At 44.3% G+C, this 19,092-nt stretch overlaps 1 protein-coding gene across 1 annotated transcript; it reads right to left on the bottom strand.

The window, feature by feature from the left end:
- Positions 1–1,870: 1,870 nt before the first annotated feature.
- On the bottom strand, positions 1,871–6,919 carry TOPORS (TOP1 binding arginine/serine rich protein, E3 ubiquitin ligase). The gene is made up of 2 exons (XM_061455157.1): positions 6,749–6,919; positions 1,871–5,075 (listed from the first exon to the last, which is right to left on the bottom strand). Exons 1-2 carry the CDS (start codon positions 6,902–6,904, stop codon positions 2,097–2,099), a joined length of 3,135 nt encoding a protein of 1,044 aa, XP_061311141.1. The 5' UTR covers positions 6,905–6,919; the 3' UTR covers positions 1,871–2,096.
- Positions 6,920–19,092: the final 12,173 nt, after the last annotated feature.

Genomic DNA, 19,092 nt, shown 5'->3' with positions numbered 1-19,092 from the left:
TCTCTCCCTTGGGTATGGTGCTTGCAGTTCTGTGATCAGTGGTTGGTAACACTGGACAGACAGACCCTGGCAATACAGAGCTCTGTACACATCAGTCGCAGCCTCCTCCTGTGCCAGTCCCAAAGGCTGATCTGCACCAGCCTGAACTTTGTGAGAACACTCATGTGAATCCTTCCATCTCTCTGCCATTGCAGGGAATGGCTCAACAGCCTCTTCAAAATCCTCCATGCAAGGAGAACAGCACCCTTGGAAGTGAGGAAAACCTTAGAAAGTTAATTCCGGAATGGTTATGAAATTGCCATCCCTTGCAGGTAATGAAGGAGACTGCAACACATGTTCAGGAGCTTGCTACAATGACTCACTTTGGGATTTAGCACTGAGTGGTCAGTGCTGTCAGATGTGCTCATCACAATCGTACACACAGCTAACAGCTGAAACCCTAACTATTCTATGTGGTATCCACATCTGTCAAGCCAAGGTTTATCAAGTTTGTGTAGCAAGGTTTTGGTAGCAGCGGGTGGCCTCTAAGAATTGATCAGGGGCTGCCCAATGCAGACACAATCCCTTACAGCTGCCTCCAAAGAGACCCACCGCAGGGCATAGCTGAGCCCATCACCCATGCTGGTGGTGCCTCTGTGAAAACATAATTAAGAAAGGGTCAAAAATGCTGCAGGGCAGCTGTGAGAGGAATGAGAAAAACATGACAAAAACAGCTGTGCAGGTCAGAGTGGAAGGAAGGGGAGGAGGAGGTGCTCAGACTCCAGAGCGTATTTCCAGCAGCCCATAAGAGGACCATAGTGAAACAGATACCCACCATGCAGTCTGTGGAAGACCCCACGCTGGAGCAGGTGAAGTTTCCCCAAAGGAACCCACAACTTACAGAGACTCCTTGTAGGACCTGTAACCTGTGTTTAGGAGTCCATACAGGAGTAGCTTTTCTGGCAGGACCTGTGACCCTGCAAGGACCCTATGCTAGAGCAGTCTGTTCCTGAAGACTATACCCTGTAAAAAGGACCTACACCAAAGCAAACAGTGGAACGAGGATGGAGCAGCACAGACAAGTGTTACAGCCTGGCCATCACCCCCATTCCTCATCCCCCTGCACTGCTGGGGAGGAAGGGATAGAAGAGACAGAAATGAAGGAGTGCAGTTGAGCCCAAGAAGGCAGGAGAAGGTGGTTTTAGTTTTGTCTTTGTTTCTCATCATCCTACTCAGTTTTTAATTGGCAATAAAATGATCATCCATGTCTTTATTTGGTCTGTGACAGAAATTGTCCAGTGTCTGTTTTTGTCACCCATAAGCATTCTCCAACCTGTGGAGAAGTGGCAGAACAGTTTGGTGGGTATCTGGTAGGCAACTAGCCAAAGTCAAACCCATCAAACTCATTGAGGCAGCAAAACAAAGGGAACATCCTGGGTCAGCCCTGAGAGCTACTGCTGTGTACTCTGAGAAGGCCCAAACCTGTAGAGCAACACCTCACATGAGCCTTGTGCCTTGCACATACATTTAGCAGGACAACTAGGGTAGGCCAAGATGGGTGAACACTGCCTAAAGCAAGGAGCTCAGGAGGAGCTGCTTTATTGCCAAGGTTACGGACAAGACATGTCTCCAAGTATGTAGTGGTAAGGCATACAGAAAGTAGAACAGGGTCCTTGTGAGCAGCAAAGCAATAGGACACAAGGACACAGACCACAACAAGGGAAATGCAAAGATTTAAAAAAAAATAAAATAAAAAAAATTCCCATGGGAATACTCCAACATTAAAAGAGTAGCACAGAGAGGTTGGGCTCCTTCTCTTGCTGTTCATTTTAAACAAAACTTTGAAATACTCCGTACATACATTTTAATACTACAAAGAATACAGGATGGCTTTATAAAATCGTAACTTGCAGTCTTCTGAGAAACCATAAAAGTTACATACTAGCAATATTCTATCTTTATTGACTCAATAGTACATACACATTCAAAAGTTTTACTCATTTCCCAGACATCTTTTAACAAACAGAAATCACATAAGGTGGGTTTTTCTGTTCCCAAGAGGAAAAATTCATTTTTAACAAATACCGAACTTTAAGAAGTGTTCTGTGGAAAGTGCGCTACAGTTTTTCTTCTGGGAAATTAAACCAAGATGATCTGTTGACAAATCCTTTTAGCACTCTTAGCATCAATGGTTGTCTCTCAGGACTCTCTAGGAAGGAAATCCTGGGTGAAGGCAGTTGACTGGAAGGCGCTGCTGGTGCTTCTTGAATGTAGCTGGTTAGAGTCTCTGTGTGAGGGGTGCTACTGCTGGTGTCTGGCATGGTAAGATTCTGATCAGCTGTTGTTTCTTGAAGTTCAGCATTTCTAATGTCACCATCTAAGCTTCCCCTTCTGGTAGGAATACTGAACTTTTTGGCTACTTCTTCAGTTTCCTCAACAACTCTGTAAACATCTTCAGATTCTCTCCTTCCCAGAACAGAAGATGGAGACTCATTTCCCCTCTCACTTATCTGAGTGGTGCCTGTCCAAGTAATACTGCTGCAACTTCCATCAATTTGTAGCTCCCTGCTATCACTATCGATTGTTATCACTGGTGGAGAAGAGTGTGTTGAGTTACTCATGCGACATTTCCGGTGTTTCTTTTTATGCTTTTTCTTTTTCTTTTTAAGTTGCCTTGTGGCTTCTGTTGCTTTTCCTTCATAGACAATCTCCACACTTGGACTTCTCATCTTTTTTTTCTTTTTCTTATGTTTTATGTCGCTGCCTGCTCGACTGTCTGAAAAGCTGTCTTCATTTTTGTAGCAGTCACTGAATTTTGAGAAAGTCTTCTTGGGGTCACTTTCTCTTTCTAGATTTGTGCTCTCAGTGAATGTATTCTCCAGGTGGCGAGTTTTGTACTTCCTTTTTCCACCAGGTTTTTCACTTTTCAATCTCTCAGTTCCCCTCGGAGGAGTCCTTGACCTGTTGCTTGATCGACTCCTTGACCTGCACCTTTCATAACAGTAATAGTGTCTCTCACGAAATCCCCTCTGGCTGTGTGGATCTGCCTTTTCAATAAATGATCGTATCCTATATTCTGGACTAGGAGATTGCCTTGAGTAGGTATCATTAGACTGAGTCCTTCTCCTGCTGGAGGATTCATAGCCATCTCCAAACACCTTTCGACTACAGAAAGCATATCCCCACTGGTGTCTACTTTGATAACTGTCTTTTACATAATAACGATCACTGTCTCTGCTTCTTGATCTCCTTTTGCCATGGCCTTTGCTACGTGATCGTGATCTGCTTACTTCTCTGGATGGAGTGCTCTCATGACTAAAAGAGCCCCTCTGGCTTTCTAGAGAGACTTTGCTTTCGTGAGCCCTTGACCTCCTGCTGCTTCTTTTGCTTCTACGTTTGCTACTATCTCTGCTTCTTGATCGTCTCCTTTTAGTTTGGCTTTTGCTATGATGCTCCCTCCTAGACCGATGCCCATGACTGCCACGACTGTTCCGTGAATAGGACTGTGGGCTCCTGGACTTTCCCTTTCTAGACAATCTGTGATTCCAAGGGGAGCACACTGTGTCACTCCCTGGAGGGGGGCTCCAACTTAAGACCTGTGAAGTCAGATCTTTTACCTTATGTTTGTACTTATCATCATCTTTTGTCTTCTCAACTTCAGGAGATAAGCAGCTTCTACAGCTACCAACGTTCTCCTTGTATGTTGTGGAATGTGGTGATGAACTCCTGCTTGGTTCACTATCACTCCAGCTGCGACAGTGGACTGGCTGCTGTTTCTTTACATCTTCGTTTTTCTCTTCCCTGATGGGTTCCTCAGAGTCTGAGGACAGCTCAACAACTTCTGGTGTCCTCTCAGCTAGTGGCTTAACATACCGAACAATAACACAATTGTCCGAGGAAGAATCACTGTCGTTGGAGTCAGCATTAGCCTGTAACTGAGTCTGCAGATTGGTTCTTTGACTCTTTGTAGCAGAGCCTTCATCAGAACTTTCTGACATCTCCAGAGTCACAGGAACCTCTTCTGAAATGGAATAGGAAGGCCCTGGAGTTTCATCATCCCAGGGGGCCTGGCTGAGACCAGTCACAGACAAACTGTTATCTGGGCCTTGAGAATACGCTGTATCTGGAGATATTGTAATAACTGACAAGTCTGAGCGGCTTCCTTCATCGTATGATGGTGCAGGACAATCATAATTGGCGTGTTGATCATATGCTTCTAAGTTAAAAGGACAACGGGCAAAACTGATGAATTCATGTAAGAAATGTTCAGTTCGATCCAACAAAAATGGCTTTATCTCATCAGCAAAGGCCTGACTTTCCAGATCATACTTAGTCACGTTGCTCATGATAATGTGCTGTATAATACTAATAAAAGATGCATGGGTACCAAACAGGACTGTAAGTTCTCTCTTCAACCAAGGGACCAACCTGTGAAGGCAGGCAGGGTTGCGGCGGAAAAACTCTGCTGAAATGTCTCTGTAGCGGCCACCATCCTGAATGCTACGAATACGCACACCAGTACGGTACAGAGCTCTGCGGAAGTTGATCAAGTCCTCCACCTGCATCCGCTGCCAAGCTCTGCCCTCTGCGCCAGCCTGCCTCCTTGAGGCTGGCCTCCTTATCATCTGCTGCATCTCTCCATCCCTGTGCCGCGCTGGTTCGCCAAAGGATCCTTCAGAAAACAGTGAATTATCTGGAGGAGACAGCGTCCTTTGGGAAGGGGAACGGCCAGTGCGACGATCCCCCGTTAAGGTGGTACGGTAACGAAATCTCCGGCCATCAGGGCTGGCAAAAGAGCCATTTTCTAGAGGGCTGAGTATGTACTCCTTGAAGTCATCTTCTGCACGAATTGTATGGAAAATAGAAAAGAAGGGTTGCTTGCAGAGGGGGCATTCTGCTTTGTTTTTTGACCACTCCTGGACACAGCGGAAACAGAACCTATGCAAACAGCGATCCAGATATGCAACATTGTCAAATCTATCCAAGCAGATGGGGCATTTAGAGTCAGGAGAAGCATCTGTGGGCAGCTTGCTTGTGCTGGCTTTTGGTGAAAAGTTGCTATCTCCTGAAAACTCCTTATCTGCTGAAGTCATGCTCTGCAAAGAGAGAAAATATCATTGTTACACCATACAAAAAATGAAAAGCCTAGACAAACAAACTAACAATAGCCACCCTTAAGGTGGCAAAACCAAGCTCTAGCACTGAGTGAACACTGAACAAAGAGGCAGGACATCCTAACTGTGTTGCCCTGCTTCTCTTCACAGTGAGATCTGGCTCTTCAGTGTTGCAAGTTTTAAACTGAGCTTGAACCATGATGGAGATAATAGGCAAGAATATCTTCTCCCCCACGCATATAAATACTGCTTTGATATGATCAGTAAGTTTGTAATTAACATTGTATCCTCCAAAATACACATCCAAAAGATACCAGCATTTACATGGGGTGTTGGTTAATGAGAAACTTAACATGACCCAGCAGGCTGAGCTCACAGCCCAGAAAGCCAACCGTATCCTGGTCTGCATCAAAAGGAGCGTGACCAGCAGGTCGAAGGAGGTGATCTTGCCCCTCTACTCTGCTCTCATGAGACCTCACTTGGAGTATTGTGTGCAGTTCTGGTGTCCTCAACACAAAAAGGACATGGAACTGTTGGAACAAGTCCAGAGGAGGGCCATGAGGATGATCAGGGGACTGGAGCACCACCCATATGAATACAGGCTGAGAAAGCTGGGGCTGTTCAGCCTGGAGAAGAGAAGGCTGCATGGAGACCTCATAGCAGCCTTCCAGTATCTGAAGAGGGCCTATAAGGATGCTGGGCAGGGACTATTCATTAGAGACTGTAGTGACAGGAAAAGGGGTAATGGGCTCAAACTTAAACAAGGGAAGTTCAGGTTAGATATAAGGAAGAAGTTCTTTACTGTGAGGGTGGTGAGACACTGGAATGGGCTGCCCAGGGAAGCTGTGAATGCTCCATCCCTGGAGGTGCTCAAGGCCTGGCTGGGCAGAGCTTTGGGTGACACGGTTTAGTGTGAGGTGTCCCTGCCCATGGCAGAGGGGTTGGAACTGCATGGCCTTAAGGTCCTTTCAAACCCTAACTATTCTATGATTCTACATAGGAAAATACGAGAACAGTTAGTTCTGTTCTTTAAAAAGAAAAATCAATACAAGTAATCACTCTCAAACTCAGCTACCAGTTTGCAAGATCGGCTTGACCTGTACTGTTTCTGCACTCCTTGCCCATATGTTGCTGGGCACTCATGCTGGAGCACATACAGGCTATTGAACTAGACAACTTCCTGGGATGCATTCCAGCCTAAATCAGTTTGTTTGGTTTTTTTTTGGTTTTTTTTGTTTTTTTTTTTACAGCTGGAGTGTCATTGCTACACCCATAACCAGCTACACACTGCCTCTGTAGTGCAGTAGCTTTGTAGGCAAGCCAAGCTTTGTAGGCAGTGGTCAGCTGTAAACCTGTTTTAAAGTTATTTCAGGTATCAGCATTATCCTACAGTTATAACTCAGTGGAAGTAAGTTGCCACGCTACATCAACACCCATTAGCCCACCTTTTGCAGCAGGCCCTGGATCAGGTCACAGCCGGCTGCAGGAAACGGGGCACGAAGTGAACTACGCAGGCATACGAGACACACGAACACGGACACTCGTGGGGCACCCACGGGAGGGAAGAGGATCGAGCCCTCCGGTGCGCCACCGTCCGCCCGCTGCGCGACGCCAACCGCCGCCCACCGGCATAGCCCTGCGCCGCCCGCACTCACCGCTGCTGTGCCCTCGCTCCCCGCGCGGGCTGCGGCCGTCTTCAGCCGGTGGCGCATCCGGTAGCGTCCGGCGCCGGTAGCCTCCCGCCGCTCCCCTCCCGGTGGCGAGCCACGGTGGCGGCCGCCCTCGGCCAACGGCCGGAACGGTTCTGACATGGGCGGCGGCGCGAACTCCGCGTTGTTGGGAAACGCTCGTCCCTCACTACCGCCGCAAAGCCGAACCGCCCGCACACCGGCATCAATGCGGGCGCCGCTTTGAGACGTCACTTCCAACCACGTGATGACACCCTGCTGGCAGGGTCGTATCACATCCTCCGCGGTGCGGGGCCGAGGGCGGGGCCGATGATGGCTGTGCCGAGGCGGCGGGATCCGCGCCCGCTCTGTCGCCTGGTGGGTGCCGCGGTCGGGGACAGGCCCAGGAGAGGCGAAGGCAGGCAGGCGGGTTTCCCGCCCGGGGGTGAGCAGGGTTGGGTATGCCTCGTGGCGGAGGTAGCGGACACTGGGGTTCGGGGGATGACGGGGGTCCTGGTGCTGCCGCCGCCAACGCGCAGTGCGCTCTGTCCCGCAGGTGCTGGCCGCTGTGGTGATGCTTACCTGGGGCTTCGTTCTGTACGGGGCACGAGTGGCCGCCCAGCGGCAGCTGCAGAGTATGCTCCTGGCCCAGAGGAAACCCTAGGCGATGACGAAGCTCGCGGGACGCCCCCGGGAGCCGTGCGCTGTCTCCGAGGAAACGGAGGAATCCAGGTGAAGGCTGGAGGAGCCCTGTGGTCAGCTGGGCAAATAATGCATAACTGTTTCTTCAGAAAGAGAAAGTAAATAAAGCATAAACAATTGTTGGGAAAAAAATGTCTCCTTTTTGTACTGGCGCGTATCTGTGAGGGACAGACGTACCCATTCACACAAAGAAAAGACACTGAGGCAGCCAGCTCTAGAGACTGCCACAGACAGGGTGCTGTCTTTCGCAGCACCGCATGTAATACTCCCAGGACTCACATAAAACATGAACAGAGCAAGCCATGCCCCTTTTCTCTTCTACAGCTCTTAAGGATTGAAATTCACTAGTAAAAGCACATGTGGGTATGGAGATGCCCTGAGCAGTGGCATAGCCTCTGTGCCTCTGATAACGCTGCTCTCTATCATGACCTTTTGCTCAACAACACCTGCTGGTCCAGCTCCCTGCTCATAAACAAACATGCACTAACACACCCAACAAATGCTCCACAGCCTTGGATCAGGTTCCAGCACAGGCATATCTATGCCTGATAGCATGCCTGGCCCAGGGCCTCTTCCTCACCAGCGAGGCCACCCTGTTAAGGAGCTATGTCCTTACCCCAACACTTTTTTCCCTGTTGTTTCAGGGAGATGCAATCACTTTGGCTCCCCAGCAGGCACCACCAAGCACTTGGGCTGTGACCTGCAGTCCTCCTTCATGTGCTGGTGCCAAGACTTGGCCGCTTTACGCACCCTGGTTACCCCAGTAGCTGCACCTGGGGCATGCATAATTCCAATTGTGTCCTAGCAGCTGAGCCTCTCTCCCATAGCCCGCACAACCCAGCAGCATCTCACTCCACTCACAGACCTCCCGGACCCGAAGAAAGCTTTCCCCTGAGGACACCTGGCCCTGGTTCCTGGGGTCCCTTGGTCAGTGGCAGGGTTTTTCCCACTGGCAGCTTTGTGGGATAGTGTGGAGGGGCACAGGAGGAAGGTCAGCAGGACCCTCACACTGTTTGATTACTGCCTTTTAGCATCTCCCACTGTTTGATTACTGCCTTTTAGCATCTCCCGTGGTAGCTGCATCATCCTGTAAATACATGAAAATCATCACAGAACCCAGCAGTGCCCCAACAAAGGTTTCTGTTCTGACAGAGAGGCTCTCAGCCTCTCCACTAACTTCTATTCTGAGCCAAAGCTGAGCAGCTGGATCATCCTTTGCTGTCCATGCAATAAGAGCTCAGGATTGGTGCATTGTTGTCCCCACTGTGGTGTTCAAGTGGTCACCAGGCACAGTTACCTTTTTCTCCCCCTGGCTAGCTGAACACATCGAGCAGCATGGCACCACCAGTAGGAATGACTGGCACAGGCCTGGACAGCCTGTAAGAAAGGGTCTCTGACCACTGGCCTGCCTCTCTGATTTTCCACCTTTGTTTCAGGCATACCACTGGCATGCTCCTGGAGCTGCAGGGGGGCACGTATCAGTCACTGCAGGGTTTAGGGTTGCTCCACTCTGCTGCAAACCTACCAAGGGTCATTTTGCAGCCACCAAAATGGAAATCACAAAGCATTCTTGCTTTGCTCCTCTTGAGTAGCCAGTGTTCATGAACAAACAGTGCTGATTTACCTGCAGGCTGCCACCAGCTGGCAAAATACTCCCCAGCATTGCTCTCAGGCCTGCTTGCCGGTGCTGCAGGCTGAAGCGGAGCAGGCGTCTGGGAAGCAGCAGCACCAGCTGAATTTCTGTCCCCTGAGGTTAGCTGCTGTTTGGTGTGTTCAGGGGTGCCTCTCCAGCAGCCTCCGGGGTATCAAGAGCTGCCTGCCCGTTGTCTCTGGTCCCTGGAAGTCCAAGACACAGCCTACAACTGCGCACAACAGAGATGAAAATCCTGAAAATGTCCCTGGTGTTGACTAGGACCTTGCACAGTGACATCAAGGAGGCACAAAGAGAACTTGCTCTTTTTATGGCATGGTCTGTAGCTAACCAAGCAAACTCTGTGATGTTTCAGTGGATATTAAGAAAACTGAGAGTCTCAAGAGCTTTTTCTTTGCTGTGCCCTGACTTTTCTCCCTCTTCTGTCTCCTGTGCTGCTACTCCAGCACCATGCCAAGAGTTAATGGCTAGGGTCTAAGAAACATTCCCAGCTCTACACCTGATGTTTGCCCAAAGCCACATCAGGATGATGTTAGCAGCAAGAGGTAACTTTTTTTCTCCTGGGTAACATAGGACTGGGATCAAAGCCCCCATAGAGGTTGGGAAATACCTCCTTCAAGGCTAGTGGGGTGGACAGTTTGAAGCTCCTGTCTCTACCTCTCACCCTTCTGCTTGCCTCTGCTACCTACCCAGTAACAGTAGCTCTTTCTGGAAAGCAAGAATTAAAATCATGTGCATTCTAATAATTTGAAACTGCCATCTCAACAAGAAAAGTCTCTGCATAGTGCCACTAAAATCGTCATAAAACATGCACTGAAGAGCTCCAGGTAACCAGAGAAATCCCAGAAACTTGAGGTTTAGATTCATCTCAGTTTTCTGCATTGGAGTAAATCTTCACTCTGATTCTTCTGCACAGAATATATTGCCTTGAAGACAAGGCTGTAAGGATCATTGTCCAGGATCAAGATGCTGAGACGTGGATTGAAAATAATTAAAGATCTCTAGTAAATACCTAGTCATTAGAAGTAAAAGAATATAAGCTCAGTGTATTGTCAATAGCAGTATTAAAAATTTACTTCCTATGCAGTTTTGATGCTAGTTGTCTCATTTCTCAATATGCTAAGCTACCGCTCTGAAGCTGTCTCTGAAGTCGTGTCCCCTTCCCTTTCAAACTCTTTGCTCAGCTTGTGCTCATGTGCTTGCTTATGGAAGTCAAGAAGCACAATCAAATACTCTCAGCTTGGTTCTGGGGTGCTGCAAGAAGGGCTTGGACCCAGTGCTCAGCATCCATTATCCTCTTCTCACCCACAGGGATGCAGTGCAGTGCAGAAAGTATGTGTTTCACATCTGAAGTAGTACAGCAAATAATTATGTTTAGGCAGCATTAACCAATCAGATGTGACCATCAGAGATGGCTAATGGAATATATTCATAGTGCTGATTAAATCCCCCTCAGATCTTTTTTCCCTTTTTAATCCTTTTAAAAAAAGCATAGCTTGTTTATCAGAACAAGAGCGGTTTATTAGCCCTGAAGTGGTTGGTTTGTTTGTGTAGGTTTCAGGGGATTGTTTGGAAAAATTGTCATCAGCATGCTTTTGATTAGCACAGCTAAGAGGATTTTTGTTTAATGAAATGATTACTTGATTCAGCCAGGTATTCAGCCACAGTAATAGCTGCTTCAACAGATACAAGAGATTCTCCTTCAAATACATCCTTGCTTCACTAACATGAGGCAGTACCCATGGTTACATGTTAATTATAAGGTTGATAAGAATATGTATGGACAGTTAATGTTGTAGCTGAGTTATTTGATGAAGGCTATTGAAAACAGTCAAAAAAGGAAACAAAATTGTTAGCAGGCATGTTAGTGTGGGCTAAATTTGGCTTTAAATCTCTTTAATGTACTGACAATAATCAATATTATTTATAGTCTATGATAATAAGTTTCTTCCAAATCACACCAGCAAGGAAGTTGGAACATAATTGCTTCATTCCTGTAGGAATTATGCAAGCTCAAGCTAGAGTTTAATAGAGCCCGCTACCTGCTTAATAATAATGATATGCTTTCATTATCATCTCTATCATTCATGCAATACAACCTTTAACCTAATAGCTGTATAAATACAGATTCTGGTACATACACACAAGTTCCTGGTGAACAGAAACCTAAGAATCTTTTAAATTCCCAGTAGTGACCAGGCATAAAATGCATATAAACCAAAAGACAGTACTTGAGACAAGTAGGTTCCAGGTTGTTACAGACCAAGAAGCAAAAGCTAAAATTTCATGGGGAAAGATGAAAAAGAACGTATGCATGGTATGAGACAGAAAAATAAGGGTAAGAGACACAGGAAAGCAGAACACAACACTGAGCTCAAAGAAGGGCGACATGTCAGAGGACCCTGACCAAGGACATTACCAGTGTTTTGTGATTAGAAACACTGAACAGTTCACAGTTCACAGAATGATCTGGGTTGGAAGGGACCTTTAAAGATCACCTAGTCCAACCCCTAAGGTTGCAAGGCATTTCCACCACTCACATACTCCACACCCCTGGACTTCCACACAAATTGTGAAAATAGGGATTTTAAATCCTTAACTATTCAAACTTCATTGCACTCTCTTAGCTTCTTTGTAGCCCTTCTGTCCTGGGTTCAGCAGTAGCAGTCAATTTTTTCCTTCTTAGTAGCTGGTGCAGTGCTGTGTTTTTGACTTTCGGCCTGGAACAGCGCTGATAACACCAATGTTTTTAGTTGCTGCTCAGTAATGTTTACTCTGACCAAGGACTTTCTGAGTCTCATGCTCTGCCAGGGAGGAGGGGAAGCCGGGAGGAGGGGAAGCCAGGAAAAGGCAGAGACAGGACACCTGACCCAAACTAGCCAAAGAGGTATTCCATACCACAGCACATCATGCCCAGTATATAAACTGGGGGGAGTTACTTGGAAGGCCCAGGTCACCGCTCAGGTTGGGCTGGGTATCGGTCGGCAGGTGGTGAGTGGTTGTATTCTCTTCCCTTGTTATTTCCCTTCTCATTATTATTATTGGTGGTAGCAGCAGTGGTTTGTGTTATACCTTAGTTACTGGACTGTTCTTATTTCAACCCGTGGGAGTTACATTCTTTCGATTCTCCTCCCCATCCCTCCGGGAGCTGGGGGAGAAAGGTGGGGAAGCGAGTGAGCGGCTGCATGGTTCTCAGTTGCCAGCTGGGCTTAAACCACAACACCTTCCATGATTCAGTACTATATGCGTACTGAGATGGGACCCATTCCTTGCATCATGCACATTCCTTACATCTATTTTCTTCTAGGTGTGTCAGGAACAGGAGTAGCTATTCAGGTTAACGTTTTCTGAAAAGCAGAGGGTGAAAGCAGACTTAGGACCATTTTGTCTGAGTTGTGCGGCCAAAAATACCATGAGCATTTCAACAGGCGTGTTTCAGTTTCTTATCTGCAAACACAGACTGGCAGTTTTCTTGCTGCATTGCCGGTTCAGGTCTCCGCTGCTGTTTACTGCAGTCATCTGCCATTTATTGTCACATGATGAGACCACTTCGACTTTTCTGTGGAAAGGAAAGCATGTATCAGAACAGAGTGCCACGCTACAGGACCTTGACTTTCCATGGGAAGCTTGGCAAAGCTTCCCATGTACCCATGAACGTAACCCATTTACCTATGACAGTAACCCATGAACGCAAGCAACTGAAGCAAAAGCGTACAAAACCTTTGCAGAAGCCAGATGGCAGTGTTGGCACATGCTTTACAGCACAGGCAAGCTACTGTTCGTATTTTGCACAGTGGGCTCTAATGTTTACAGAAATAATTTTTGGGCCTCCTTTCTTTGTCATCTGAAGAAAAAATGGTTCAGCATCTCTGAAACTTCAGACTCAATACCAACAACCACAAAAGAAGTACTCAGAGTTAATGAGGGAAAGCAATAGACAAAAAAAACTTAAGCAGAGTTCTTAAAGCAGGAAGAACATATCCTTTTCTTTAACAGCAAAAAGGCATTCCCTCCCAGCCTTCATGTTTCTGCATGTCAGTAGGTCATCCAATTTAACGGTGACACACCACCAAATAAGCTTGCCACTAAAAGGAAGTTGCAGTTTTTTAAATGGCTGGTTACATTCAGATGAGATTAAAAAAGAGGTGGAGTGCTCAGCCACAGATACTGGAAGAGGCAAATGGTTAAAAAGATAAAGACCTTCAAAGACTATATGTTGCCTCAAGCATCTTTTAGTGAATTTTATTGCTGTTCAGTGAGTCTGATTTGCTTTTAATGGTTCATTTGGCAATTGTGGCTGTAGCAATTTCTAATAATAATAATATTTTAACTGGGTATAGCTTTGTGACTATGCAGAATTGCTGGATTGCTTTGCAAGTGATTTCTGGACTTGGTAAGATGGAAAAACATATGCAGCAAGTTTCTTTAGCTCCTTCCTCCATGGCAGACATCCCTATGAAGAACAGGAGGACTACAGTCACCCTGAGGAAAAGCAAAAGGAATTCTCTTCCACTCAGATGAGGATTATTTTGAAATTGTAACAGCAGCTGAGAGCACAACACTGCTGGCAGATAGAGACAACATTTATTTCCTTCACACTTCGTGTGTTACTAATTACAGTGAATAAGACTGTATATATTTACGGAACCTACTAATGTTCTTTCCTAGTCTGCTCTTCTAAGTAGTATTTTGATTCTATCCTTGTGCTGATTCAAGTAGCAGAGTTTTAGCAAACATTACTAAAATAATGAAGTGATGAACTGTAATTAAGACCATATCTATGGTCTTATACAGTGATATATATATGTATACAGTGATATATATATATATTTTTCATGATGAACTAAAAGTTCAATGCCAGCAATATAGGAAAAAAAAGATTTAAACACAAACTATTGAAATAATTTTCTATTTGTGCTGCTTAATAGCCATACTTTATCTTCTTTCATCAGCTGCAATCTTCCTGCTGTCACTCCACATTTCTACAGAGGCTTTCAGACACAGGATAATGCTCTTCGTGTTCTCTATTGTCATTTTTCAGCCTTAACTGTGGATGGACAATACATTTCACAACAGGTAGCAATGCCGAAAGTAGGAAGGAAGATATTTCTAGTGCAAGAAAGGGGTAAGGAATTGAGGAGACTTCTCCTAGGCAAATAATTCTATCAATGTCAAAGCAAGCATGCAATTAAAAAAAAACAATTCTCTGTATAAATTTCTGCATTAGGCTTCAGATCAGTGGCAGACATGAATCTTGCTATGACCTCCATAGTTGTTCCTATTGATTTCAATGGGACTATTTACACACAAAGCACATGCTGAACTTCCAGAATTGGGACTTGAGGCCAGTTAGTTCAATCCAGCTACAAACCAGTTCCAGACTAAAATCCTTGCATGGCTGCTATTTATTAATCAGTACTTATGTATCACTTTGTAGTACCTTCTAATTGGGTATCTTAAATTTATATAACATACCCTGTTTGCAGGATTGGACCATAAGGATGCATTTTGCCCAAGTACGGTACACTTCAAGAAGAGCTTGTATTCTAACTACAGAACTACACATAGCACTGGGCCCCACGATCTTCACACCATGTGGAATTTAGTTTGTCTCTGCTTGCAGCCAACCTGCTTCAGACTGGATTTTTACATTATTCTAAAGGTTTGTGGACCGCATATTCTGTGAAATTTGCAGCTGAATGCATTTGTTCATTATCATCTCCATCACTGATTAAAGGAAGAAAATCCATTACTTCAAATCGACAACCTCTGTCCTGGTAATGCTGAGTTCTCTTCTCCTTAGAGAGGAACTGTTTGGGAATTCACCTCAATAGAACTAAACTAAACAATATTAACTTTTCAGTTGTGTTTCTATTTTCTATGCCATTAAATGGCACCAATTCAGAGTTACTTGTCAATTCAAAAGATAGTCAGTTATGCTGTTATGTTTTGCTTCAGACATGCAGCACCCTGCCACAGCCTACCAGGATGTTTTTGCCTCATTAAAGAATTGAGGGATTTGGTCTAGTGATATAACAAACTTAAATAATACACAGCTTAATCATAAACCCATCTCAAATAATTACTGTTCATTCGGCCTTGATCCAAAGCATGGCACAGGTAATGACTTCAAGGAGGTCTGTCAGCACCGTTGTGTTGGTAGCATGTGTAATTGTAACACTGAGATACCCAGACTTTTGTGGGCATGTAAAAGCATACATCCCCTGGAATTTACAGTCTTATGTAGAGCTGCTGCAAAAGGAACAAGTGAAAGTAATTACAGTTGTACCTGTTTTCCTGAGTAGGATTTGGTGAGGGAAGAGCTGCTAAGAAAATTGGCTGTGCTCACAAGCAAGCTGAGAGCCAGCAACTGATCGCATCTTGCCAGGCCAGACAGGGTCTTTTAAAGAGTCTTAAAAAAAAAATAGATAACATGTTGTTTTTACTAAAGCCTTCTGAAACTCTACTAGTACAGCCACAGCTGTGATAGGAATGGTGGGCTACAGATCAATGAGAGTGGAGCAATGTAGAGATTAACCGAAAAAAAACCCTGTAGTGTCACAGTGAACAGTCCCAGGTTGAAAGGTGATGAGTCTGACATTTATAAACCTGAAGCAGTGGCTATTTGATGGCCATGACTGCAATAAACTGGAAGAGCGAAGAAATATTTTTTTTTCCATTGAAATCTGCAGTTGTCTGCCTCTTTCTGCAGAAGAGCTCTTTGTATTACATGTGTCCAGGAGACAAGTATTCATGACCCTGTCATCCAGCTCTCACAGCAGTGAGCCCAGCAGAAGTGGAGCAGGAACAGTTTATCATGGCTTATATAGCTTTTGCTCCCAAACCAGCAGTCTGTAGCAGGGGAGTTGTCCTGCTGTCCCAAACCAGTCTGACTGTTTTTCCAAACCCACTGACAATTTTTCTCATTTTCTTCAAGAACTTCTGTAGGTTTATTTTGTTTTAACAAGTGCCAGCTCACCTCTCTTCACAGCAAAAGCAAATTTAATCTCTTGGAAGTACTCATTCCACAGTCCTTTTAAGCAGGCTGTGAATCTTTGGTGATTATTGCACCACTGACATTTCTGTCATCCCTTGGTCTCTCCAGGTGCTCTCTCTGCCCTGGGTAAGTCTTTTCTTTTAACATTTTCTTTGCCTTTCTTTTTGAGCCTGGAGTATGATGGAGAGCAATGCAGACAGAGGGACAGCTGTGGTCTGAAGGGCAGGATAGGAGAGGAGAAAGTCCATTCAGCAGGCAACGGCAAACTGCCTTCCTCAGGATGAAGCGGAGTGGTAGAGAGGGGTATTCTTCAATCCCCTGTAGGCTGCCCAGCACAAGTGGCTGCATGGGGACATCAGCCACTCACAGATGATTGATTTGCATCTTTCCTCGCAGAGATTGTTTCTTTCTGAATGGTGCATTAATTCTTCCTTCCAGCAAAAAAAAACAAACAAAAAACGAACAAACAAAAAAAACAACTAAAAAACAACAAAAAAAAAAAAAAAAGAAAAAGAAAGAAAAGAAAAAAAGTACTGCACAGGGAATTTTATTTCTGGATAAAAGGAGGGTTTTACCATAAATATTAGCACATAGTTGAAAATTCAGAAACAACTATTTCATTATTTTTCCAGATACAGTGGGGTATATTAATATGTATTAGAACAGAGTCTATGTATATATATGCAATTTAACATGTTTTATAATGTGGTTGTATCTCAGATCACTAGGTCTTCATTTGAATGAATAATAAATATATTTTAAAGTTTTCTCAAATTTTAAATTTTCTCAAAAGCTCAGAAACACCATTTCTTGACAGAGGTCTCAGTGGACTTTGGTAAAAAATTTCTGGTTATGTTTTCTGTGCAAGATTCACCCACAGTCTGTGAATAAGTATATTTAATGCTCTGTTAATTTCTCTTTAGATAAATTCAAATTAGGAAGTCTTTATCCAATAGGAAGAAAGATACACAGCTACGCCTCAAAACTACTTTGCTTATACTGCAATCTGTCATTGGCCAACATATCTCTCTCAGCCACATTAATTATCAATTAGTATTAATTAACTGGCTTCTTCTGGGAAAAGACTGCCAAATACTCATTTGAAGAATGCATATTTCTAGATTGGGAAACAATGTTAGAAATAGCTTAGTAGGATTCCTCCATTATTGCTTAATAAGCATATGTTCCTTTATTGCTTCCTTTGAGTTAAACAAAGCTCACCTGTGTTGTTTTGCTATTGAAGTCAGATAATGAAACTCTGTAAGTGATGCATTAGAAACCTGTATAAAACTCCAGGACTGAATTAAATGGATAATGCCAAGTGCTAAGTAAAAGTGAGTTACAATTAACTTTAGAAGACAGCAAGCTGTGCCTGCAGCCTGATGATAGTTTACATTTTCACAATCACATTTTTCACTAAAAGAAGTTCTTCTTTCCCTGCTAGTGTTGTGTGAAGGGCCCAAATAAAGAGAGTAAGACTGATGGTATGCATATAAATGTAGAAAACTATCAGCATTAAATCAGGCATGTGTCCCCATTGCTGCCAGGGGACAAAATGCACTAGTAGAGATTTCTGAAACCACTTGCTCCTGAGAAAATGAGGCCACCTCCACCAACTGAAGTTTGACTCTCTTTCCTGACATGATCAGCTCAGCACACATAGAGTCAGGCCTTTGAAAAGAATTAGGAAAAAAAATGTTCCTTACTTTGCTGCATTTATAATAAGCTTAAGCACATCTTGACACAAATTTGAATTTAAAAACTCAAACTGAAGTCAGTTTTTTGCTAAGTTCACACACTGTTCTTCTGAAAATAGTAAAGGAAAAGCTTTAAAATGCAAGTAAGAAGGACAGAGGCCACAAACTCTTTGCTCTACATTGCAGTAGTCATCATATTTAGCCTCACTCTTAACAGAGCTGATGATGCCTTTTACTGCTATTAAAACTCTTCAATGAAGCATTCAAGCAGCACACAGAACAAACACAGCAATTGAAAGCCACATCACACCTACTTTATACTTTCTGTTTGCAGATCTTTACCTATTTAAAGACTTGATTCTCCTCTCATACTTGCATGGATAAATTGAATTAATGTGGTATGAAACTAATTAGGCTAACATGAAAACAAAGGCAGGCACAGCATCTCAAAAATAAGCCATCCAGGAGTTAGGTATCTCTCTTAAATTAGCCATCTAGGTTTCCCACCACATCCCAGATCGCCTAATTTTTACTGGATGACCTGGTGTCGTGGTTTTCACCCACAGTCCAACCTCAGCAGGCTTATGGGAGGCAGCTTAGTGAATTATTGCTTTCTTCTCTAATTTTTGGGAGTAGCTTAAAAATATGAATGAAGAATAAATCATCAGCATAAATTGATGCCTGCATGAGATTACAGACTTCCAAAGGCAAGAGCTATAAGGAAATCTTGCTACACCAGAGCAATGCTAATTCCAAAGTCTGTCAGTGATTTCAGTTTAAGCAGTGGTAGGAAAATATGTGTCTGAGTTTGGGCCATAATCTGTACTTTTTCTCCCTGAAACTATGTAGCATTGCAGGTACAGAAACTGCAGGTACAGAAACTGTCAAATACTGTGACAGGCAAAGATCATGGGCTACTTGCACAGGCTAGTGTGGAGATTTTGTCTTCTGAAACAAAAGCTTTTACCAAAAAAGTTATTTGAATTAATGAATTTTTCAGAAGGAACATAAGGCAGAGAGATGGCAATGGGATGGGGCAACTTTAAAACCAGAAATGGAAAGCAAGGTTCTCCTGAGCATCTCATCTCTTTGCTGCTTTTCATCTTTCAGTGGCTTCCAAGATGTGTGAAACTTATCTAATTAACCTTAACAATAGCCTTTATTAAACTGAGTATGTAAAGAGAAAGAGACCAACGCAGAATTTAACCTATGCATGGTGTGAGAGTGCAGACATTTTCCTGTTAATGCTAATGCCTTTTGTTTTTGAGAAGAATATTTGACATAT

The sequence above is a fragment of the Pezoporus flaviventris genome, unplaced genomic scaffold (assembly GCF_033815535.1).
Source record: "Pezoporus flaviventris isolate CSIRO_AGI_PZ_B2104156 unplaced genomic scaffold, CSIRO_AGI_Pfla_v1 ptg000018l, whole genome shotgun sequence".
In the NCBI taxonomy this organism is placed as follows: domain Eukaryota; kingdom Metazoa; phylum Chordata; class Aves; order Psittaciformes; family Psittacidae; genus Pezoporus; species Pezoporus flaviventris.
This window is presented reverse-complemented; position numbering and strand designations above follow the sequence as displayed.